Source organism: Carassius auratus, chromosome 32 (assembly GCF_003368295.1).
Source record: "Carassius auratus strain Wakin chromosome 32, ASM336829v1, whole genome shotgun sequence".
Classification (NCBI taxonomy): domain Eukaryota; kingdom Metazoa; phylum Chordata; class Actinopteri; order Cypriniformes; family Cyprinidae; genus Carassius; species Carassius auratus.
In genome coordinates, this window is record NC_039274.1 from 27,436,122 (window position 1) to 27,461,668 (window position 25,547).

Genomic DNA, 25,547 nt, shown 5'->3' on the forward strand with positions numbered 1-25,547 from the left:
ATTCTAAATGGTGATTCTCATTACTGTGATAGAACAAACTTTATTACAGCTGTAATAAAACACTATTTAAAGCAGTACAAAAACATTTACCGTAGTATATAAATACTTTACAATTGAAATAATATTTTACCACTATTTATACATTACGGTAATGAGAATTTAGGGGCTAGACTGTTATTAAAATAATGCCACAGAAAATAAAAACAATCCTAAAATAGGACTGATTTGACTCATTTCTGTTGATTTTGCGGTGTAATGTGACCTGGACATGTTTTGTGAGAATTTTTAGATTGTAGAAAGATGAAGAGGGCACTTTGGGTGACTTCCTACATGATTTGATAGAAGACAGAAGGGATGATGGGTAAATCAGCAGAAGAAGATCTCTCCGTCCATTGAAGGCTCTGTCAGGGGCAGCAGATGTGATGCTGAAGACACAACAGAGCAATATTTGAGGAGAAGATTCATCTACACTGAACCACAATAGAAATCTTTCTCAACCAACGTAACAAATAACTGAGATTAATGCATAACACTCAGAAAGCCAGCATTTATACAGTATGTGCAGAACAGATACAGCGGTTGTGGTTTGCAGGCATTGAATCAATTCTTTATCATTATCCTGATACTGAATGAGTGTGTGTAGGTTCACAGTGTTTACCTGCGTCCTGAGGAGGCTGGCTCTTGCTCTTCTTCTTCTTCTTGTCCTTCTTCTCTTTGGATGAAGCCAGCTGCAGCAGTCGTGTGGGCATCTGGTTTTGGCCTTCTAGGCTCTGAGTTTTGCTGCCCAGGGAGAAGAGGCTGCGGCCCTTCTGTTTGGAGTCTATCCTGGACAGAGAGTTCTTCCTGGGGCTGGACGATAAGTCTCCCTCCCAGATCTCCCGCTCGATGGAGCTGCTGCTCTGGAGCTTCAGGGAGTCCTCTGACGTGCTGGAGGGGGTGCGCTGAAGTCGAGCCTGGGGAAGAAAAGAGAACAAAAAACAAAACAACAACAAAAATCATGTTAAAGTGCGAAACAAATTCACCTTCTGTAAGTTTGGAACTTATCATTAATTATATTATATATTAATATAAATTTTCAAAGCTATTATTTGAAGAATGGATATATGGAATACAAAAATTCTGTCAGATAGTGATAAGCCAATAATAACTATGTATGTAACTATAATGTAATGAATTATTGACTAGATAAATGTAAAATAATATTATACATGTTTGGGTTCAGTAAGTAATTATTTTTTTTATTTTTTGGAAAACAATTCTGTTAATCAGCAAGGAGACAATAAACTGATCTAAAGTGACAGTTAAGACTTATCCCCCCCCCCCCCCCCAAAAAAAAAAAAATAATTTCAAATTAATGCTGTTAGTTTCTATTTAACAAAAAAACTGAAAAAAAAAAACTAATGATGCTGAAAATTTAGCTTTGTCATCACAGGATTTTTTAATATATAAAAACAGAAAACAGTTATTTTAAATAATAATATATTTTTAATAATAATAATAAAAAAAAATTAACAATATTACAGTTTTTAATGCGTTTTGATCAAATAAATGTGTCCCTGCTAAGCATAAGAGACTTTTCAAAGCATTATATATTATATATATATATATATATTTTTTTTTTGTATATTTACCTGAGGGGAGAGAGTGCGTGTTTATTAGTCAGGACCAAAATGTACATTATGAAAATTATTCATTATTTATTTTGAAATGTTCTAATGATTACATTCAACATCCATAAAAAAAACTCTAACATTGGCTGATAACTGATATGATACCAATGTACTGTATTCTGCATCCCTAATTTTTAGTACTTTATAGCATGCATGTTTTTATCTCACAATAAAATGTGAACAAGACACTGTGCCAATAGCCAAACGTCTGTCGATGGTTCATTTTTTAAATTAGACGTTTCTTAATTCTTTCCATTTTATTCAGTCATATGCAGTCAAATTTTAAGAACTAAGTCTTTTAAACCATTTCCAAACCAGTTTTTGGATGCCCTCAAATTTTCAATTAAATACTGCTTGAAGAAAGATGACAGCCTTCGGATCTCTATTCTGAGTGAATTAATATTGTATATTACTGTAGCTTGAATGTCTCACCTCCACCTCACGGAGGTGCTCCACTCTCTCCATCTCCTTCTGCAGCTGCTCCTTCTCTCTCTCCAGCCTCCTCTGAGCGTCCCTCAGTCTCTCTAGATCCCTCTGATAGTCCTCCTTCCTCCCCTGCAGCTCCTGCCGCACCTCGTCCAGCTCTTTGTTCCTCCTGCGCATCTCCTCCTCCTTCACCTGCAGCAGCAGCTCGTGGTCCGTCAGCTCCTGCTCCTTCACATCCCACTCCTTAACCTTGCGCCGCTTCTCTTCGGCGTGGACGGCCTGCTGGTGCTGTAGGGTGACGGCCTCCTGACGCTGACGCTCCAAGCTGCGCTGTTTCTCCTGCTCCACCAGCGAGGGGGGGCGAGAGGAGGACCGGGACGGGGTGCGCTCGTTTAGGGCCTGACGCTGGTCCTCGATAAAAGTGTCCTGCTGCAGCACCACGGCCTGGAAACAAAATCCATAAAGTAACCATTTAGAACAAGACACGGCTGTCTTCAGGTGACACCACAGTATTAAGAATCAAGCATACGTAACTTTTGAACAGGGCCATTTGTTTATATTCAACAAATATCATCTCTTTTGGATTACATATAAACCTCTTTTATGTGAAATATCTTGTTCAGGTCAGATCTAAATAAAAAATAACATGTATTTTGTATGATCCTTCTTATTTTACTAAAATAATTAACATCTTGCAGATACTTCAAAGTGTATGTAAACTTTTGACCAGACCTGTGTTAAAATATATATTTACACAGAAACACACACACGTGTATTTATATATATATATATATATATATATATATATATATATATATATATATATATATATATATATATATATATATATATAAATAAAAAAAAAATATATATATATATAAAAATATATATATATATATATATAATAATAAAAAAAAATATATATATAATATATATATATATATATATATATATATATATATATATATATATATATATATATATATTAATACTTTTTATTACACATATATATATATATATATATATATATATATATATATATATATATAATAAAAATATTAATATTAATATATATATATATATATATATATATATATATATATATATATATATTAATATTTTTTGAAAGAAATATATCGAAAGATCAAAAGTGACAGAAAAGGTATTTCAATTAAATGGGGTTCTTTTGAACTTATAAAAAATAATGATATCAACATTATTAATAAGAAATGTTTCTTGAGCAAATCAGCATATTAAAATGATGGATCATGTGACTCTGAAGACTGGAGTAATGATGCTGAAAATACAGCTCTGCGTCACAGTAATAACTTACAATATATTAAAATAGTAAAAAAATTAATAAAAGTATAATATTTCACGATTACAGTTTTACAGTATTTTTACATTTGTATTTTTTTTTTTTTTACAGTATTTTTGTATTGTAAGATGACAGTTCAGATGTATTCTTTTATATTCAGATTTTCAAAATGATTTCTTATTTGTCACATCAGCATATATAATATCGGCTGTGAGATACACACCTGAAGTGAGGTCAGGAGGTCATGCAGGTGAGTGACACCAGTCAGGATCTGCTGTCAGGAAACACAAGCCATCAAGAAAGACATTGTCATTTGTCTCGATCTCAAAACAGCATGCAAAAAAACCTCAAAATGTGTATGCTGATTGTTAACATATTTATAACTAATTATATCGGAGACTTAACCAATACAATACAGTTGTTATCATATCTATATGTTATCCAAGTACACTTTGATTCTTTGCCAGTTCTGCAAGCTAAAAACGTCATCCACAGCCCCAAGATGAGCTGAAGGATAACACCCTGAACTCTAAAAGAAGCATGCTCTTCTGTCTTACCTCGCTGTTTCTCTTCTGCAGGAGCAGCAGGTTGGCGTTTCCTCCCTGTGGAGCAGACAAGCAGAGACTGCAGCTTTACTGAGCCCAGCTGAGAGTGTTTAATCAGCCCAGCACCAGACAGAGCGAGCGCAGGCCTGAGCCCAGCTCACGCTGCTCATTACACACATTACAGAGTCAGCCGATGCTGGGCGCTCCTAATGCACGCTTATTCATTTTCCACCCTCCACTGAGCCCTCGCTCCACTAATGACTCCCATTAGCTACAAAACCTGACAGCACATGCGTGTGTAGTAAACACTAAATGACACTAGGGGGGAGTATGGTTCTGGTTGAGGCTGTTTATTGATAGGGGTTTTCATGTTGTTTTAAAATATTTTAATAAATATATACCCACGCTGAAAAAAAAACAACACAAAAAAACGGGAGTTTATAGTTATTATGTGACATTAATTTAGAGCAGAAGCACAGCAATCATTAGAAATTAATATTTTTGAAAAATAATCACACTATTTTTAGTCAAAAAATGTAAAAAAGTGGTTGTAGTGTAAGAAAAAATGTGGAAGACTGTATAAAATACTGAATTTAAGACCAGGAAAAAGCTTCCAGTTGCATCAACTAAAGAAAAAAAATATATATATATTAAATTATTTTTATTAAATTGAATGTGTCATGCTTTTAAGATTGTTCTGACAACTGATTTAGATGTATATGATTTGCGTGATGCTGTTCGGACTTCAATATTCAGATTTATTCGCTATTATCTTTTGCATTCTGACTTTTGCATCAATAACTCCTAGTTACTGCTTATTAATAGTTAGTTAAGATTAGGTACTGGGTAGGAATAGAGATGCAGAATATGTTCATGCAGAATATGTGCTTTATAACTATTAATAAACAGCCAATATGCTAGTCATCAGCATGCTAATAAGCAAACTAGTTAATAGTGAGAATCGTTCCCTAAACTAAAGTGTTACCAATATTTATCATAGTAAAACAGTTTAATACTATTTAATTATTATAGAAATGCTTTTCAACTTTAAAATGTCCTTACTGTCACTTGCTGAAGAAATGCTTTAATTTCTTTCAAACAACAACATATCATACAGACCCCAATCTTTTGCATATATTTTATACATGCATATATATACATATATTGAATTATTAATATAGTAGAAGTAATTTATTGTAGTTTTCATTTTAAATTATTCAGATTTAGAATGATATACTCAAGATTGACTTCTGTATATTTCAATATATATTGAAACAACAACTCACATTGTAACTAAAAATTCAGGCTTTATATTTATACATTCAGATTTATGAACATATAAGATAATATAATGTTGGACCAAAGCTAATACTGCTAGACTTCCTACCTTCTTCAGAACACTGTCAGATCCTGTCCTCCGAAGATCTTCAGCTTCCTCTTTGTCGCCATCTACAGACACACAAACACAATGACTGTGAGCAGAATCGACTCCGTAACTGTGCTTTATATACAGATTTATTACATTGCAACCATCAGCTGCACTGCAGGATCTGAAGCATCAGAGTAATCATAATGAGTAGATTAAATGTCTCACGTTTGCAGATGTTTATCTGGTGGCTGTCAAACCCTCCGAAGGTCTCGGCTCTGCGTGGCAGACACACGGGTCCCATGTTCCCCGGAGCGCAGGCCAGCTGCTGTCCCACCACCCCTCCCAGACTGCTGTTCACTAGCGCCTGCAACATCTCCACTGCCACACACACACACACACACACACACACACACGCACGTCACTAACCGCATTACATTAAGTGAGTTACTAGTCCTGGAAGAACATTACAACTGGAAATGAGATGTTGCCACAGCTGCCACCAGACACAAATGACTCATAAACAACACATCAGCTTTCAGACAACAGGTGAGGAGCATCTGAAGACGCTGGTGGCATTTCTTACCCTCTCTGAGAGCGTCCATCATGATGGGTTCCCCCTTGGGCACGTCCTCGTTGTTGGCCCTGAAGAGCATTTTAACCGCCGAAGCGGTGTCGTCGGACGAACCGCACATTTCACGGAAAAGCTTCATCTTCTCCAGCAGGAGTGAAACAATCTGTTCATCCTTCCTCTGGAGCATGTCTAAGACACACAGGAGTTTGTGTTATTTGCATATATATATATATATATATATATATATATATATATATATATATATATATATATATATATATATATATATACACACACACACACACACACACACACATACATATATTTCCTGCACTACTATTCGTGATGAAGAACAACACCATGTCAAAAGATTGCTTTTATTTCTAATTTTAGGCTTAAGAATTTATTAAACTAATTAACTTGCATTGTCCTTGCTGACTGCATGCCACAAACAGTACAAAGTGATTCACAAGCAAATGACTCTTTTGAATCAGTTCATTTTAATCAAATGGTCAAAAAGGCTTACAAATCAGACTCAAATCTTGAGTTACTATTTAATGTGGCTTAAATGCTTGTACTTTCATAAAATTGTTAATGTTCTATACACACACACACACACACACTCCTAAACAAATCAGTTGTGATTATTTATTTATTCTCTATATAAGAAATATATTACTTTGAATAATTTGGGGAAAAACATTATAAACTGAAAAATGAGCTAAAGTAACAGAGAGAAAGGAAAGCTGCTGACCTCTCATTTCTTTTGTTTTTGTTTCGAGTAGCTTCCCGTCTTCCTCAGTTTCACTCGGGATCCCCTCATCATCATCCTTTTGTCTGTGAACACACACACAAAAAAAAAGAGAGCCTTTAATATATACTGGTAATTTCTGAACAATACCATCCAACTACCCTTGCTATTTTTTTAATTTAATAATAAAACATTCAAAATTAGTAATTTTGATATAATTAAAATATTTAATCTTTAATTTTTTTAAGAGAACTCATTTTAAAGCCATAACCATAGCAAAAAATATTTTCTTTTTGTCTTTCTGTAAAATATCCATAAATGGCGATGATCAAGATGACTGAATAAGAAAAAAAAAGACTGTTTCACTGTTTCACTGAATATATCCTAATTTAAGGATGCTCATGCTTTAAATTAGAAAATTAGTTTGTTGATGCATTGTTAGATTTATGCTTGGCACAAGAAATAATTATTACCTTGAAGCAAAAAAATTAATAATTAGCAATTTTGCTCCTCAAATAAATGCACCTTGTTTTTAAGCCACGATGCAGAGGGAAGTATGCGAATATCTGCTACTCACATTGAGTTCATGGCATCCTGAATCAGCTGCATCCAGGTGTTACGTTCCTCTCGGGAACTGGCGTGAACCTCCACCATTTCGGGGTTTGCGATGCCGGCGGTGATGAGGAAGAGACCTCGCTCCTCGTGGGCCACCTCTCGCACGATCAGCTTCTGCAGGGAGATAACAGTGGCTCGCTGGTCCTGTTGATGAGAAGAGGAAGAGGGCGGAGTGAAGCAGAGAGAGGAAGAGAGATCAGAGAGACGGTAAATCAGCTGATTGAACCAAACTTCAACAACACTGTAGTGTAAAATGTGTATTCAGTTAACCCTTGTGTTTGCTAACCTGAAAAAAAAAACTCTAAACCCAAGTATTAAAATTAATGTCACATTTGTGTTACGGAAATTTTATTTAATCTAATTCTTTGCTTTGATAAGGAGGCTAGCTTTTCCTATTATATTCTGGGGGTTTTAAAATAAAGCATCATGAACAAAGAATGCCATGAATAATTATAATAGAAGCGCATTATTAAAAGAAATCTTAACACTTTATTATAAGGTATAAGGACACTTTTATTAAATATAGTTAACTAAGAATGAACTATTTCTACAACATTTATTAATCTTAGGTCAGGAAGATTTCAACATAATTTCAACATATACTCATGCATTTTTTAAATCAAAAGTTACAGCTTCAGCGTGTGACATTAAATATAAAAAACTGATATCAAATCACTTACCAGAGACGCAAAAACATATTTCTGGTCTTTTTCTTGGAGGAACACAAAGACATCCGAAAGAAGGAGTGCATGGACATCTTAAGATAAAAACAAAACAAAAAACAGCTGTTACAGTAAACATTAAATTCTACAATATTACATTTTTATATTTAAAAGAACAACAAATTCTATAATAATATTTGTGGAAATATGCAATATTGTATGTACCTTTGATAAATAATTTAATGTAAACTTATAACTTAGTTGGTAAATATATATATATATGAAATAATAATTCAATGTTAACTTCCCATTAATTACTGGCTAGCTAAATGGTTTAATTACCTTTTCCTTCAAAATGAAAAATGTCATTACACTCACACATCATTACCAAAGCCCTGAACAGATTTCAGCACATGGGATCTTAAAGATGTAGATTTTTTTCGAAACGGAAGAATCCCTCGTTTATAAAAGCTGTGAGAGGTGGAGAGTTTTCTCTTCTATCTACTGCTGAAGAAGATTTAGGGTAAGAGAGTTTTACCCTTCAGTCGTCCGGCAGCGTTTTTCAGCTGGAGAGGACCATCATGGAGAAGCTTGCGACTGCGCTGCAGATCCTCTCGGGCGAACATCTGACCGTTCTTCATGCGCGTGATGGACTTGCTGTCTGTACGGCCGTGGATTTCTTTCAACCTTTTCTTCTTCTCATGCTCATTCACTTTACTGTCCACTGAAGCGATGATGTCTTTCACCAGCTGTAGCGCCTGCGTCAAGTCCTCAAAATCCTTCTCGTTCTCTGCACAAGCACACATACGCTCAGGTTCAGATGAAATTGAGTTGTAAGAAATTCCTATAAACAATAAACCAGGCTATTTTGTTTCTTTATAGTCTCAATCAAATCCTCTTGAGAGCTATAAGCTCCTTCTCAAATTGCCCCTGAAAAGGATATTTGCTATACTTGACACTCTTATTCACTTTAAAACCTCTTTGTCGGGAACGTGACCAAAAAGCCTTTCAGACGGCTGTGCAACAGTTGGAAGTGATTTGCGGTGAATGTGGAAAGTTTACACGCTGAGTCGCTCAGGTCCAATTTTACAGGATCTGTTTGTCTCATTCGTGTCATGTTTTGTTATATCATCATCTCGGTGTATTTGTAAAGATCTGAGAAGTTCAGGACCTTCGAAAGCAGGCAGTGATGACTCAATCTATCAAATACAGTACAGTTTTTTATTGACACTATTGTGAATGATTATTACAATTTTAAATAATTGTTTTCTATTCTTATATAAAAAATTAACAGTTTTATATTTAGAAGAACAAATAACAAAGCAAAACTATTTATATGGACGTGAGCAATGTTTTGTACTTTATGTACCTTTGATGGAAATTTTTTAGTTTAATCTTGTGATTTGGTAGTAAAAAATAAAATAATAGAATTAAAATACTATAGAAATTTCTACATGAGTGGATTTGTGCACTCTTATGATTTTTTGTAAAACGCGATTATAAATATTTATTTTAAAATGTAATTTATTCCTGTGATGCAAAGTTGTATTTTTCAGCATCATTCCTCCAGTCTTCAGTGTCACATGATCCATCAGAAATCAGTATAATATGCTGAACTAGTGCTTGAGAAATATTTCAGAAAAAAAAACGCCCAAAAAAATAGCATTTATTTGAATCTGAAATCTTTTGTAATATTATAAATGTCTGTAATGTGCATCTTTGCTGAATTAAACTATTTTCTTTAAAAATAAAAAAATAAATAAAAAAAATCCTGCCTACCCTAAGCTTTTGAATGGTAGTGTAATCTTTTTTTTTATATATTTTTTTTTTTTATTGAACAACTATTGGGAATGGGGGTGGAATGGGACTGGATCACATGGGTCACAAGTGAATTAGAACTCCCACAAAACATGCATTTTCTGCTATAATAACCATTTAGCCCAAACACTACTACTAAGAACTGATTGATCGATTTCTTATATAAAATAAATAAATAAATAAAATTCATTTTGTGGTGGCCTTCATAAGATGCTCGAACCCCTGACAGCTGATGACTGAATCCAATCAGAGTAAATCTCACCTTTGGTGTGCAGCAGGATTCGCTGTAAAAGCACCGGGTACTTTGTTATCCTCTGAGTCACCAGTAATATGCACTCTGGGATGCCCATACGCCGGACAACACTGCTGCTCATTTTTTTCTAGAAACAAGAGCACATTGAGGACTGTTAGGTATCTCTGTGCATTTAATGGGAAGAATGACCAACATAATAAAGTGCAGCATTTACCCTGATGAACGCCTGGAAGCGTCGGTCTCTGGCATGCAGCTCCTTGTAGAAGTTCACTGCTTCACTGTGTCGACTGCAAAATTTGCCATAGATTTTCTTCATGCCTTCTGCATTGGAGTCTGAGAACTGAAGCATATCATGTGGCATAAATCAACACAGGAGCTTGGATATGAACAATGAATCTGCGGTCTATATCAAGCTGACATCTGCACGTCGTACTCAACAAGACGTCTTTATATGCTAATAAGTTACAATACAAGGCAACATTACTACTCACAAATGTAGTATAATAGCGATTTGCAAAGGTTTTTGTCAGCCAAACCACTTTAATCTAAAATATTTACCCTCAGACTTTAAGTTAACATTTAAATAATTTAACGACACATTTGCATAATCACAGTTCTTTGATGTTGGTTAAAGGTCACATGACATGCAGGTAAGCAAATAAAATATTTAATCTGTTAAAAAATACAAATAAATACATAGTCTAAACAATACATATTGATTATTTATTATATTCTTGACATTTATTATTTTCTTTCCATTTTTAGGACGTAATTAATTCTGCAATTAATAATCTTTGTAGAGATGCTGTAAAATAATAAAGAAATAATTTTGTTTTTGTTTTCATACATTCAAATTTCCCTAATAACATCTGCAATTTCAACTCAATTTTATGAGTTTTCAGAGGGGATTAGTAAGCAAACCGAAGTGCAATGAACATATCACTGTAGGATATAAATATTGAAATTCTTTTACCATTAAAGCACCAAGTTAAATATTAAATTATAGACATTTACATTTTTATACTGTTCACTATATATATATATATATATATATATATATATATAGTATAGCATAACAGTTCCAAACAGAAGAGTACAGTATATCATACATTATCACAACAAAATAGTATGATATACTATAGTACAGTGAGGTGCATGCTTCAAAACTGGTTTTGTTACAGACTCCAAGTTTTACATTTAAATGGCAACAGTACACAAATTAACAAGAAAGTCCTAAAATTCAAACACAGAAATGCATTTATTTATATATACACACACACACACACACGTATGTTTTTGTGAAAAGTGGGGACATCCCATAGGCGTAATGGTTTTTATACTGTAAAAACGGTATATTCTATGGCCCTACCCCAACCCTACACCTAACCCTCACAGGAAACTTTGTGCATTTTTACTTTCTCAAAAAAACTCATTCTGTATGATTTATAAGCGTTTTGAAAAATGGGGACATGGGTTATGTCCTCATAAGTCACCCTCTCCTTGGAATACCTGTGTCATACCCATGTCATTATACAGAGTTGTGCCCTGATGTGTCACAAAAACAAGAGCACACACACACACTCAAACACCCATACCTGGTTGACCAGCACATCTCCTATCCTGTTGATTATGAATCCGTCCGTTGCTTCCAGCTTTGCTTCCTTCTTCTTCTCCAGCAGAGCGCTGAAGAAGAATGAATGGAGTTCCAGGAGCTCGTCCAGCATGGGGAACATCTTCTCCACCGCCTGGACCTCCAGCTGGAGATCTCTCTGCAGGCCCTTACAGTACACATCAGACATGATCCGTAACGTCCGCAGGTGATGCATCTCCGTCTGGACCAGCTCTGGATTGATAAAGGAACAGGATGTTTAGATCCAGACATCTGCGAGTGCAGCAGTTTGCACGCTTCTTGCTTTCAGAGCAATCAATGGAGATGTAGACTCCTTGAAAACGAAGAGATTCCCATGTGTAAGTTGTCAACTACTTCTGAACTATTCTCTTCAACTGTAAACATCCACTTTGAATTAACTTAAGTTAGTTGTTACTTTTTACCTATTGTTGATCAGAGAAACTAAGAGCAACTATTAGCAAACAGCTTTAGGACTTCAAGTAATAAACTTATGGAAAAGTTAGAAAAATCTACTTGACAATAAAAATTGGCTGTGCTTTCAGCAAACATAATAAAATAAGATTAAGTACAAAAGAATTATAATCTATACTTGTGGATCAAAGTTCAACAAGCTATCATACTGAAGTTAGTGAGTGTTAATGTTAATGTTGTACATTAGTGAAGTTATATTGTATTATTTTCACAGACCTTTCCTCAAATCAATTTAACTTTAACTTTTTTACATTTAGATTGTGGTCCATGCAACCTTTAAAATAGCGTTTATCTGACAAAACGGAAGTAAACATGAATAAACATTTAGGTCAAAACTTCCACATGTAAAAAAAAAAAAAAAAAAAAAAAAAAATACAATTGCAACAGTGTTACTTTGGTATCACTGATAAACTATTATAGTTTATTATTTAGATTTTTGTATTGACCTTTTTCTTTAAATTTAAAGTGTTCGTAATTTTTTGTTTTTTTATTGGTTATCATTTCTTCAAAAGTTTAAGTTATTTTAGTACATAAAGTTAAACTAAATGAATGTGCTGCAATAAAATAAGTTTACATTTTTTTTGTGGTTTTAGTTAAGTATAATAACCCTCTTTAGCATTTTGCATTACCATAATTTAGTCAGAGTAAGTGAATAAAAACTCACAGAACAGCAAATGCTTATAAAGAAATGGAAATTGCATTAAATTCTACCATAGATGACATCTTGTCTCTTAATGACGTCCTTCTTGAGTTGCTTCAGATATTTCTTATCTACAGTAAGGCTCCAGGAATCGGCCTCCAGTTCTTTAACATCTGCTTCAAACTCTCCCATCAGCCGGCTGTCAACCATCTCAGTTCCTATTAGAGATGCAACAATACAGTTAGCTCACGGTTCAATAAATATCTCAGTTTTTGGTTTGGTTCGCATGGCGTGGCACATCAGAGTGTTTTTTGTTATTCTACGCTTTGGCGTCAGGAGCAGTAAGAGGTTAAATATTTATTTCTTAAAATTCCACTGCACACAATCTTAGGGTACTGTAAAATATACATAAAATAAATGGACGGTAGTAGGAATGCATGGTCAAAAAACAATTTCATTAATAGTGAAAGTGAGGAATGACAGGAAATAACTGAGTGGAAAAGAAAAGGATAAAAGACCATGAAGCCACAGCTCTGACAATTAATAACTTATTCACTCTCCCCTAAAAGATCTCAGCTTGAAAGCTCTTTGAAGCTTTTGAGAGGGCAAGAAATTGTACCTGGTATTATACCGGGGGAAATATGTCTGCTTACCTTCATCTAAAGACTCAGTGGACGCTGTAACCTTGTGGGGTTTGTGGAGAGAGTCTGTGGATTGAGACAGATACCGCATGCCTCTTAGAGGCATATCGTCAAACCTACAGGAAGAGGATGAGGTGGTGTGGTTATGACAGAAGGTCAGTAAGGTCAAGTGCCCTAAAGACAGATTCACTGAAGATTCTGTTCATTTGTATGTTGGGAATGGCATGCTACTGTACCACACTTCTTCTGCTAAGAATGCAGCACCCATGTTGTCTATATGCACTGAACACCCATATAACCTACAGTATAACATTTGTCCAAATGTGTAGAATACTGGGGTAGAGCCCACAAAGGAAGAAGCTTCATTTGATCTGATTTTGTGTTTTTTTTTTAAGAGTATTTCTACTTAGTGGCTAATTTTATTTAAGTTTCAACTCAAAAGTAGATCCAAAAATGCAATATTTGTACATACTGCTGAGAAGATACCAGTTATCTGTAAACATGCAACATGAGGTAATGGTCACACTTCAGTTTGGGGACCAATTCTCACTATTAAATAACTATAAACTATGTTTTTTCCTCAATAAACTCCTAGTTTCTTATTAATAGCTAGGAAGGTAGTTGTTAAGATTAGGTATTGGCTAGGAATATGAGATGTAGAATATGCTAATGCAGAACATGTGCTTTATTACTTCTAATAAACCGACAATATGCCAGTAATATGTATACTACTAAGAAACTGGTTCATAGCCAAAATTGATCCCCACACTGAGGTAATTTTAATTTATTATACTGTACATTTTCATAGCCATCTTTTCATAATAGTTGGCAGGAAGCAGCATATTCTGTGCAGTGTTAATTTAGTATCATTATATTACTATTAAAGTATTTATTTAGATTTTGAATTAGCATTTATATTTATTTATTTTGGAAATATTTTGATTCAGCTTTACCTTATTTTTATTTCCGTTTAGTTTGAGTAATTTTAGTTTAGTTTTACTTAAGTTTGGCTCAGTGGTAGAGCATTGTGTTAGCAGAGCAAAAGGTCATGGGTTCAATACCCAGGGGGAAAAATATAGCCTGAATGCACTGTAAGTCAGTTTGGATAAAAGCGTCTGCTAAGTACATAAATGTAAATCATATTAATGTAAAAAATGTAAAAAAAAAAATGTAAAATATTAATCTATATTTAACTAGGTTTATTTCAGACAGAATGATTTTTCATAGTTGTAGTTTGAGATAACTATTACAAACATATACAGTAATTTCATTCTCAGTTAAAACATAGAATACTTGTTGGTATATGTGTTTAGGAACTAACATTGCAATGTTGTTGATGGACATGCTTTTCGAGAGGTTGCTGCCGTGGAAGGGCATAATACTGGTGGCTCGTCTGGACGGGGCAATCACCGAATGCTCCTCTGGAGAAAAGATAGCAGACCAGGGACGATCCCGCATTGTGGACGCTACACACACACACACACAAAAATAATAACTCACATGCAACATTAAGATCAGCTGCCATAAAAAAAATAAGACTATACAAAGAGAAACAAAAACAACAAACCCACATTTTGTTCGTAGAGTGACGGCAGGCATATTGGTGGACTCTGGTACAGCAAACTGTTGTTTACGAAACAGAAAAAAGGAAGATATTTTAAACAGAAGACAAGGCAAACACCTTTCTTGACATGTAACTGAAAGAATATGGTACATTTTAGAATAAAAAACAAAAACATATTATACCTGCATTCTGCTTTTGGGACAAACTGGGATGTTTTCTCTACAACTCTTGTGAACTCTCACATTGCAATCTGCATAAACACACGTCAAAAGAACACATTAGGAAAGTACTCACTTCTTTGATAAAGATGCTATATTACAGCGTTGCAGTATAATATTTCAGTTTGCTACCCAAGCATAAACACAGCTTTTTCTCTTTGCAGAGACTTCATGTCCATAACCAAACACAAGGGACTGATGTAGCTGGAGGTCTATGTTTGCTATTTTGCTAATCTGGCTCATGGTCGAAGTGGTAAAGACAGTTGGGCTTATGCTTAGGAATTCCTTCCAGTAAGGAAACTCCACCAAGCACACAAATTAAAGCCCACGAACATGACAACAAGCTCTAGAAACACACTTCTCTCTCTAAGAGCAAGAATCTAACCACAATGATCTTCAGATGCTTCCTGCAGAAAATACAGCATTAGTAAACACAACAACACTTTCAAACCCCATGAGAGAACTAATTATGTGTGATCGGAATTAATTAAACAGCATATTTTCTTTGTTTATTATTTCTTCTTAGCATAATTTTTTTTTTAAATAATTGCCATTACTGTATGTTATATCATTTTTATTTATTTATTGTGTTATTTTTATATAGATCTACAGTATTGGTTGGTCTAGAAGGCTATGGACAGATGCTTAAATAAATTCATCGAGAAACTTACGGGACATTTATACACCTAAATGTAAAAAAGCATCAAACAAACAAAGAGGAGGGAAAGGAATAAAACAATACAACAAAGACTTCCCCCTACATGAATACGTTTTTCTCTTCAGCAGCTCCATGAGGAAGTGAACAATGTTACCAAAAACTGCTTCCTATTTTTAAGCAACGAGTCTTTTGAAATACATGACACATCAGTTCAGACATCTTTAAACCCCCTTAGCATTTCTATTCTGTATTCATACTGATAATCAAAAGATATTATATGTGTCCTGCACATACTACACATGATTCTGCTATTTTTCCTATTTATCACTGCTTTGTCTGTACCCAAAATAAGCACTGTACAAATAAAGGTAATAAACGATTATACTACACAATGTCTTTGCATGTGAAATCTAGTTTAAGGGAGTAAATAACTCAAACGGCGGTTAATACCAGAGGTGCAATGCCGAATGGCTTCTTACTTGTGCAGCTGACAGTATCTTTAGTGTTGAGGGTTTTGTTGCATTGCTGGCACAAAGCTGGATGCAGCAAGTTTGACGTGCTGAACACGTGTCCATTCACTGATTTCTTCTCTCTCTCTTTGGCCTCTCGGACTTTCTCCCGATTCTTTTCCTTTTCTTTTTCCTGTGCCAGAAAAGGAATAAGAAATATTACAATAGGCGACAGACTCGGTGCTTAAATATGCCAGGCACCGTAATGCCCATCATAGCTACTTTAGTTTAAACCCATCAACTCAAACTGCTCATCGTTTTCTTTAATAGCATTTCTGCAAAGTAATTTACTGCACCAACCTGTCGTCACGTTCTTAAACAAGGTGCTTGTTTGCCATTACTAAACTTTACAGGACAACATTTTAAAGGATGAGCACCCCAGATCAGAGCTGATAAGTATGCTAAACAAGAGAAGGACCTTTAGTTGGAAACCCTATTATCCACAGCTGCTAATTTGTGTAATATATTAAAAAAAGAAAAAAGAAAAAAAGGTGCGATGTCATTTCAAACTGAGTGCATTTTCATTGTGATTCAGACAGTTGTGCATAAACATCCTCTAAATTGTTGTCAAGTTCTCCTGTAACAAAGTTCAGCTTCCTGCTTATTAAAACAGGCCTCCAGTTAAGCAACTGTATAGAAACAACCATTTTTGGCAATAAAAAGCAAAAGTAACATACCATCTGGTTTATTCTAAACTTTAAATATTCATTTAAATTGCACACGGTTATAAATATGTATCTTTTTTTAAACAACCGTCAATAATGTGTCAGGTGTGGATGAAATGCACTAAAAAGACCATCGCTGTGACAAATAAACAGTGAGCGTGTCACTGTTAGGCAACTAAGGAGTTCAGAAAACGTGAACATCTAGAAGTGTGAACAGAAGATACACAACAAAAAGTCAACGGGACAAATCATCGCTCTCGTCAAAAGCAGCGATTGAGATTTGGCTTACCTCTTCTCCCTTCAAGGTCCTTATCTTCTGATAGCGGCCCTGCACCTCGCAAAACTTTCTATATAACATTACTGTAGGAGGCAGAGCCTTTGCAAGACTCTCTACCGAGACAACAAGTTCAGCATCACCTCAGATTCGGGAGGAAGTGACTCAACCCGAGCTGGGAGGTGCTGTGACTCTTACTTCCTTTTTTATTACACGGTCATTGCTGGTCTAAGAACGGCAACGTGCTGATGAAATCTGTACGTTTTGGTGTAAAAACACCCTTATGAAAACATTTCTAGCCGATAGACGAAAGCCTTTCAGGGTATAAATTCAATGTGTAAAGTATTAAATTGATTTGAATGCTTTATTTTACAAAGCACAAAATGTGTAAACGTGAAACTAGGCCAAAAATATCTTGACTTTTGGGAAGTTTAGAGTATTAATAGGATGTCAATTCTGAAATGATATATGCAAAGTAGCCTAAAAATAAAAAAATCTGTGCCTCTTCCCATTATGTCTCTGCAGTTTGTAAATAAGGTACTGGCCCTTTAAAATGCTAAAATGCTGAGCTAACATTAAAGAATGAAACATTACCGTGCCTTCTCTTCCTGTCTTATTTCCTCTAATGCTCAGAAAGAACCTGACACCATTTACTTCTTCATTCATTTTAGTACCATGGTAAATTCCTGTCTTACGTTGACTGACTTTGCATCCAATCATCAGTATGAATGAAAAAGATGATCTAATCTACATTACTGGTATAAAGGAAGTAAACTGAAAAAACTTGACAACAAAAGTTGACATACTCTGGCCTTCTTGTACATTTTGTTCTTCAAGTAGCTGAACGTCCGGCTCACTTTGGTGGTATTTTTTTCAAAATCTCCTCTTAAAGGACCAGGTTCCTCCTCTGTGATGCTAAAAAATAAAAAAATCAAGATATAAATGAATACAATACTCTGTTTCCACAAATGCCTAAATGAAGTGAGCCAAAATAGTCATGGGTGTCCGACCTGTATCCCATTGAGCTGGTGGCACTGGTGAATGACGTCATGCCTATAAGTACAATGATGGATTCAAATTAGCTTCGCCAACAACAAACAGCCTTCGTGCCCAGTGATAGAGCCTGATTTACGTACACATGCAAAATCATCTTTTTGCAGTAAGAGTTAGTGCTAGGTCAAGCAATTCAACCAGATTAAAAGGAAATGGTGCAATAAACATGCTACTCTATATTTTATATATATATATTTATTTATTTATTTCTATTTATACACACACACACACACACACACACACACACACACTTTTTTGGGTAATCAATAAAAAATGCTGGGGAATTTCTCACAATAATATCTAAATATGATTGTAAATATAAAGGCAGGGGTAGTAAGATAGGGCTAGTTCAGAATATGACCATGTCCAATCCACTTGAATGGCAAAAACAACACTATATTAAATGGTTAATTCACAAAAATAAAATAAAATTATATATATATAATATATAATATAAGTTGATTAAATTGAATTTTTATTTTTAGTGAACCTTAGCTCTCAAACTCCAAAAGCAAGTGCCATTAGAGCTGGGTGATATAGCTAAATGTATCTCTCAATATTTTCACAATATTGATATACACTATTGATGATACTTTTACTTTGCCTGATTTTTTTTTTTTTTTTTGCCACCTCATGAAAAGACATGATCTGCATACCTGAAACAGCTATTTTTGAAAAAGTACAAAGTTACGCAATATTGCCTAGTTTATATAGTCAGCATATTTTCTTTTTTCAAAACCAACATTAACGTTTTAATGAAAACTGAAACTGAGAATAAAATGTTGGTAATTAAATTTGTGTAAGTAGGCAATGTTTTCCAGGGTGTTATGTTCTCATTAGGTGATAAATTAAGCCAGTCGTAGGAAAGTTTTTGTCACCAAGCTGCCTCTCTACATTTCAGCTGAACAAATTGTATATATTGCTACTCTAGCTTCATTTTTGGTCACGGAGAAGTGCGTTCATACTGTTAACTAGTTGTAGTGTATTGAAATAAATGGCGATACAATCAAAATATATCATTAAAGTAATGCTAATAGTTTTGGTCAATGATTTTAGCTTCAATTATTTTGGTCAATACTGAAAATTAGTTTTGATCACATATTTTTAGTGTATGACTACATACAGTACAGGTGCATCTCAGTAAATTAGAATGTCAGGGAAAATTTGATTTATTTCAGTAATTCAACTCAAATTGTGAATCTAGTGTATTAAATTCAGTGCACACAGACTGAAGTAGTTTAAGTCTTTGGTACTTTTAATTGTGATGAATTTGGCTAATATTTAACAAAAACCCACCAATTCACTCTCTCAACAAATTAGAATACTTCATAAGACCAATAAAAAAAAAAAACATTTCAATTGAATTGTTGGCCTTCTGGAAAGTATGTTAATTTACTGTACATGTTCTCAATAGTTGGCAGGGGCTCCTTTTGCTTTAATTACTGCCTCGATTCAGCGTGGCATGGAGGTGATCAGTTTGTGGCACTGCTGAGGTGGTCTGGAAGCCCAGGTTTCTTTGACAGTGGCCTTCAGCTCATCTTCATTGTTAGGTCTCTTGTTTCTCATTTTCCTCTTGACAATACCTCATAGATGCTCTCTGGGTTTCAGGTCTGGTGAGCACACCAACACCATGGTCATTTAACCAACCTTTAGTGCTTTTGGCAGTGTGGGCAGTTGCCAAATCCTGCTGGAAAATTAAATCAGCATTTTCAAAAAGCTGGTCAGCAGAAGGAAACAAAGTGCTCCAAAATTTCTTGGTAAATTGGTGCAGTGACTTTGGTTTCCAAAAAACACAGTGGACCAATACCAACAGATGAGACTGCACCCCAAATTATCACAGACTGTGGGAACTTAACACTGGACTTCAAGCAACCTGGGCTATGATCTTCTTCACCCTTCCTTCAGACTCTAGGACCTTGGTTTCCAAATGAAATACAAAACTTGCTCTCATCTGGAAAAAGGACTTTGGACCACTGAGCAACAGTCTAGTTCTTCTTCTCCTTTGCCCAGTTGAGAAGCCTCTGATTTTGTTTGTGGTTCAGGAGTGGCTTAACAAGAGGAATACGACAACTGTAGCCAAATTCCTTGACACGTCTGTATGCCTTGACCCCAGCCTCAGTCCATTCCTTGTGAAGTTCACTCAAATTCTTGAATCGATTTTTCTTGACAATCCTCATAAGGCTGCGGTTCTCTCGGTTGGTTGTGCATCTTTTTGTTCCACACTTTTTCCTTCCAGTCAACTTTCTGTTAATATGCTTGGATACAGCACTCTGTGAACCGCCAGCTTCTTTGGCAATGATTTGTGGCTTACCCTCCTTGTGAAAGGTGTCAATGATTGTCTCTCTGGACATATGGCATGTCACAATATTCTAATTTGTTGAGAAAGTGAATTGGTGGGTTTTCATTAAATGTGAGCAAAAATCATCACTATTATAAGAACCAAAAGATTTAAACTACTTCAGTCTGTGTGCACCAAATTTAATACACAAGTTTCACAATTTGAGTAGAATTTCTGAAATAAATACATTTTCCCACAACATTCTAATTTATTGAGATGCACCTGTATGATAGCACTCTTTTATATGGAGGATCATACTTTTAATTTATTAACTGAGTGTGTATATATATATATATATATATATATATATATATATATATATATATATATATATATATATATATATATATATATATATATATATATATATATATTTATTTATTTATTTATTTATTTATTTATTTATTTATTTATTAGAGGGACAGGTTTCGAGTGTGACTAACATATTTCATCTATCTCTACATCTGCTGTGAATCACAGGACATCGTCTAGGGATGAGATGCTGGAGGTCACTACACTGAAGATGCTATTATCCAGTTCTTACTGTAACTTACTTATGATGTCCTCCTCATCACTAGATGAAGAGGTGACAGCAAAGACACTTTTAGATTTGGGGAGGAGTGGTGAAAGCTTGAATTTAAATGAGATCTGCCTCTTTCGTCGAATTCTTCCTATCGTTGGGCGGCCGCATTGGGGATGGAAAAGTCAGAGCAAGTACTTATTAAACCAGATGATTTAAGGGCTTGAGAAAGGGGTGGAGGACAACTAACACAAACCAGATGAGGAAAACAAATGATGTTATATTGATACCACCTGTTTGTGTACAACCTCTGAAACAAGGAATTAAGTAGAACAATCTGACACCAAAAGATGTTTCTAACTATAGCTCAATCTCTAAAAGCCAGAAACTGAGAAAAGAAATGGAAATAAAGCAGCTTTACTTACCATCTATGTCCCGTTGGCTGATGGAAAGCATAGAGACTGATTTTTTGAGGGGGAGGGTCACAGATGGACCACTGTGTCTGAACTGATGATACTTCCTTGATTTCTGAAATCAAAAACTCAGATGCTCAGTGATAAAGTTACAGAAGTAAAACAAGTAGCTCAGGTTGTTTCATGCTGGCGTCAAATAAACCTAAATGTCCTGATTTGGAGAAGATGGTTTTTAGATAGCTCACCTGACCAGCTGGTATGCTGCATTCTCCCAAATCAGACTCAGGACCTTCTTCTGTGAGAGACATCAGTGAGCCCCTCTCCTCACTTTCCTGCCTCTGAACCCCTCGCTGATGTGTGGATGGACCTCCGGACTGCGGTATCCAACGTTTGCCATCCTCAATCCCTGCTGCTAGACCCTCCAAACTATAACTGCAACAGAACACACCATAAAGAACCAAGTTAGACTAAGAAAGAAAAAAGAAAAAAAAAATGATTAAAAAAAATGCATGAATAGAATTTAAAAAAGTAAAAACAATTTAAAATAGAATATAATACATAATAACAGTTAAAAAAAAATAATTATAAAAAATAATTATAAATATGTAAAATAAAATAAAAATAAAAGAAAGAAAGAAAGACTTTGAGAGTCGCCTTATTTAAAGTGATACAAAAGAAAGCAAAGCTGAGCGTGTGCGGAAAATACTGTTTTGTACCTGTTGATCATCACATCTGTCCCTCACAGATTTGTATATCACATCAAAATAAATATTTTGTTTACATGATTTCTTTTTCACCCAAAAAGGCATACACGTCTTTTTTTTTGTATACTACCAGCAAACAAGATGCAAAATATGCAAAGTGCATGTTGATTTTACACTAAACGCACCAAAGTAGCATCCAAAAATGAATCAGAACTTATTTATTTTACATTATAATGACTCTTATGCTTTAAGAAGTTAATTTAAAGAACCCATTTGGACATCTTCAAAAAGTGCATTATTGAAATGTAGTGGGTGGTTTTCAGACTATGAAAAGTTCACAGATTTAAGCTATTTCTGTTCAATCTAGCACACCAAAATAGTGAATTTCAACAGAATGGCTGCTGTTAGTATGAGACACCAAGACTCAAAGCTCAAAAAAAGCTCAAAGCTGCACACAGAGTAGCACAATAGCAAACCAAGGCAAACTGAGAAGTGTTTTAGGATGCTAAATATATATGTGAACATACAGGTGGCTAGAATATTTCCAGCTGTATCGAGATAACAATTATTTTAAACCTCAAAATGGATAAATGGAATAGTAAGAAAATGAACAAAAAACAAACTACACTGAAAGTGAAAATGATGATTACGTCTTACTGATCTGACACTTAAACATAGCTTTAATTGGTGTAAACTATTGTAGTCAAGTTAAATCAGGCATATTCAATATTTATTTAACATTTCGGTGCCACAATCTGAAGCAGGTTTGTTACAAACATCCGCTTACCTGACATTCAGAGCAGTTTCGAGTACAACAATATTAGTCATCACGTAACAACAAAAGAAGCTACAACAAAAACTACACCGCAAAAAGCCCCTCCTATGTATCTCTGAAGGAACACGTCTAACTTTCAAAAGCCATCATTTCTCTAAGCTTCGCAGAGGCTGACTGAAGCAGCACAGAATAAGGCCTAAACAAACGTTTCACTTTGCTCTGACAAACAGGTAATGCAAATGTTGATGCAAAAGCTCTTTGTGCAAGTCAGAGGGGTTGGCTCTTCGGTTGGATTTACAGGAAGCTTGCACACAACGCAGTCGTACACTTGCAGTACCTGATGAGCTCTCTAATTTCTTCCAGCTCTCGACAGGGTTCACTGGGGCACCAGCTCAGACTGGACAAAATATAGGGGGCGTCAGAGGGCACAAACCAGTTAGAGGAGTAGTAGAGCGGAAAAATGAAGATTTGTTCAGTTAACAGTTTGATGAAAGATACTGGGTTGATTATTACGCTCCTATAGATCACAACAGTAGGGTTCCAGAAGTTAAAATACTATTCATTTTCTCCATAAAATCTTCTTATTTTGGGGGGAGGGGGGACAGATGGGGGGCAAAACATATATTAAAAAAAATGTATGGGTTTAATTTCCATCGCCAGTATTGCAATTTATGCAATGCCAGCATGGAAATTATAATATAAAATCTATTTAATATAAATGAACGCGCACACACACACACACAAACATACATACATATATATACATACATATATATATATATATATATGAATTAGTAAATAAACAATAAAAATGAATAAATATAATGAATAATATAGCTAAATAATTTTAATAGATAGATAGATATATAGATAATATATCAAATATATTTAACAGAAAATAAAATGTAAAAAACAAATATTTAATACATAAAAATGAATAAATTATAAACAAATAAAAAAATGATAAATGAATTATAAAATATACAAGTGATTTAAACAAACAAACAAATACATGCATACATACTGGGTTTATTAACTGGGGGGGGGGGGGGGGGGGGGGGAGTATGGAGAAAATGAACAGTTTTTTTTATTTCAAAAACATAAAAAAAATTGGGTTTCATTGTCAAATATTCATTACTGTGATGCATGGAAATGGGAATTTATATTGATTTCAGATACTAATGAAGATCTTGAAATAAAGATTATAAACGAAAATATGATACCTTCTTCTGTAAAACACAGGCTTTCTCTCTCCTGTACTTCGTACAGAACTGGAAATGAAAAGATGAGATGACATGAAAATATGAAAGATTAACCTACTTTGACTTCAAAGATCTGTATGATAAGAGTCTCTGAGAGGTAAAAGTAAAACTAGTAAAGTATGAAATTACTTCTCAAAAATGAGAGAATGCAAATGAAGAGCAAAGGGAAGAGCGAGGTGAGAAAAGGGTGTCACATGATGAGAAGTGTGAGCGATGTCATTCTCACAGCATGTCATGTTTAAAGTGCTAATGCATTAGCATTCAGTGCGTTCTGAGCGGGAGTTAATTCAATGCGTTAAAATGTATTATAAGTGAAAATATTTCTTAAGCACAAAATCAGCATATCAGAATGATTTCTTAAGGCTCATGTGACTCTGAAAACCAAATATAGAGTTATGTAAATATGTAAACTTTTCAGTTGTGGTCTGTTTGTATATTAGGATCGTTAAGATTCGTCTTGCATTGCAACATTATGACAATTAAGCACATTACATTTTATGTGTCTTATTTCTTAACTACTGTAGAATTTTTATTATATCATTATAAATTAAAACCAATACAACAGATAATATTATGATGTTTAAATAAACCATTAAAAAAACATGATATTTATCTTTTAAATAATATTTTATTTTAATTGACGTACTGACGTACTCCGTTTTCACAGAGCTGAAAAATAATAAATGTTCCTAAGAACAAGCTTTAGCATCATCAACATCTCCTCGTGTACCTGCGCTGGTTCATTTCTTCTTCCCCTCCCTGGTTCTTCCCAGGACCCCAGCTGTGTCTGCGTAATGGAGAGAGGGAGCGTACGGTGGACCGGCAGAGAGAGGCAGGCAGTGGCACCTCCGTCAGCCTGTCTTTGGCCTCCTCTTCTGCCTCTCCTCCTTGCCGCACCTCCTCAGAGCTTTCGGCCGAGGAGCTGGGATGTCCCACGCTGGCCGTGTCGTCCGTGGAGGAGCATGAGACAGACACCTCGCTCGTGCTGTCGCCTCCACCTACAGCCTCGTGCCCCTGAGCAATAAACACCAATCAGACACAAATTAACTAACAGACTTTGTTAAGACAGATGAAATTATTCAGCACAACAAAGCACTACTGTGCTATAAAACCTGGCTATGTCTCGTAAACAAAAAAATAATAATTAAAAAAAAAAAACTTAAAAAGCTCAAGCATTTGTTCTGCCAAAAATCCTACTGAGAGTATTTAACTAA

The 25,547-nt window shown here is 34.9% G+C and overlaps 1 protein-coding gene across 4 annotated transcripts in view; it reads right to left on the reverse strand.

Moving 5' to 3' along the window:
* Positions 1-233: 233 nt before the first annotated feature.
* LOC113051986 (A-kinase anchor protein 13-like) overlaps positions 234-25,547 on the reverse strand; it is a 63,042-nt gene continuing 37,728 nt past the window's right edge. Inside the window, exons 11-38 of one of the 4 annotated variants that reach the window (XM_026216198.1) lie at positions 25,064-25,347; positions 24,295-24,342; positions 23,409-23,468; positions 21,838-22,024; positions 21,605-21,707; positions 18,279-18,321; positions 18,075-18,183; positions 16,300-16,462; positions 15,127-15,194; positions 14,952-15,003; positions 14,702-14,846; positions 13,393-13,496; positions 12,811-12,957; positions 11,594-11,841; positions 10,213-10,338; positions 10,008-10,125; positions 8,466-8,717; positions 7,946-8,022; positions 7,228-7,409; positions 6,654-6,736; positions 5,912-6,088; positions 5,554-5,706; positions 5,347-5,408; positions 3,972-4,016; positions 3,638-3,685; positions 2,103-2,540; positions 659-953; positions 234-425 (exon numbers count right to left, since the gene is read on the reverse strand). In XM_026216198.1, the coding sequence (XP_026071983.1) occupies positions 367-425; positions 659-953; positions 2,103-2,540; positions 3,638-3,685; positions 3,972-4,016; positions 5,347-5,408; positions 5,554-5,706; positions 5,912-6,088; positions 6,654-6,736; positions 7,228-7,409; positions 7,946-8,022; positions 8,466-8,717; positions 10,008-10,125; positions 10,213-10,338; positions 11,594-11,841; positions 12,811-12,957; positions 13,393-13,496; positions 14,702-14,846; positions 14,952-15,003; positions 15,127-15,194; positions 16,300-16,462; positions 18,075-18,183; positions 18,279-18,321; positions 21,605-21,707; positions 21,838-22,024; positions 23,409-23,468; positions 24,295-24,342; positions 25,064-25,347 (3,876 nt within the window). In that variant the 3' untranslated portion in view covers positions 234-366. Of the gene's footprint in view, positions 426-658; positions 954-2,102; positions 2,541-3,637; positions 3,689-3,971; positions 4,017-5,346; positions 5,409-5,553; positions 5,707-5,911; positions 6,089-6,653; positions 6,737-7,227; positions 7,410-7,945; positions 8,023-8,465; positions 8,718-10,007; positions 10,126-10,212; positions 10,339-11,593; positions 11,842-12,810; positions 12,958-13,392; positions 13,497-14,701; positions 14,847-14,951; positions 15,004-15,126; positions 15,195-16,299; positions 16,463-18,074; positions 18,184-18,278; positions 18,322-21,604; positions 21,708-21,837; positions 22,025-23,408; positions 23,469-24,294; positions 24,343-25,063; positions 25,348-25,547 lie in introns of all 4 variants that reach the window. The other 3 variants (XM_026216197.1, XM_026216199.1, XM_026216201.1) reach the window with 3 other exon arrangements.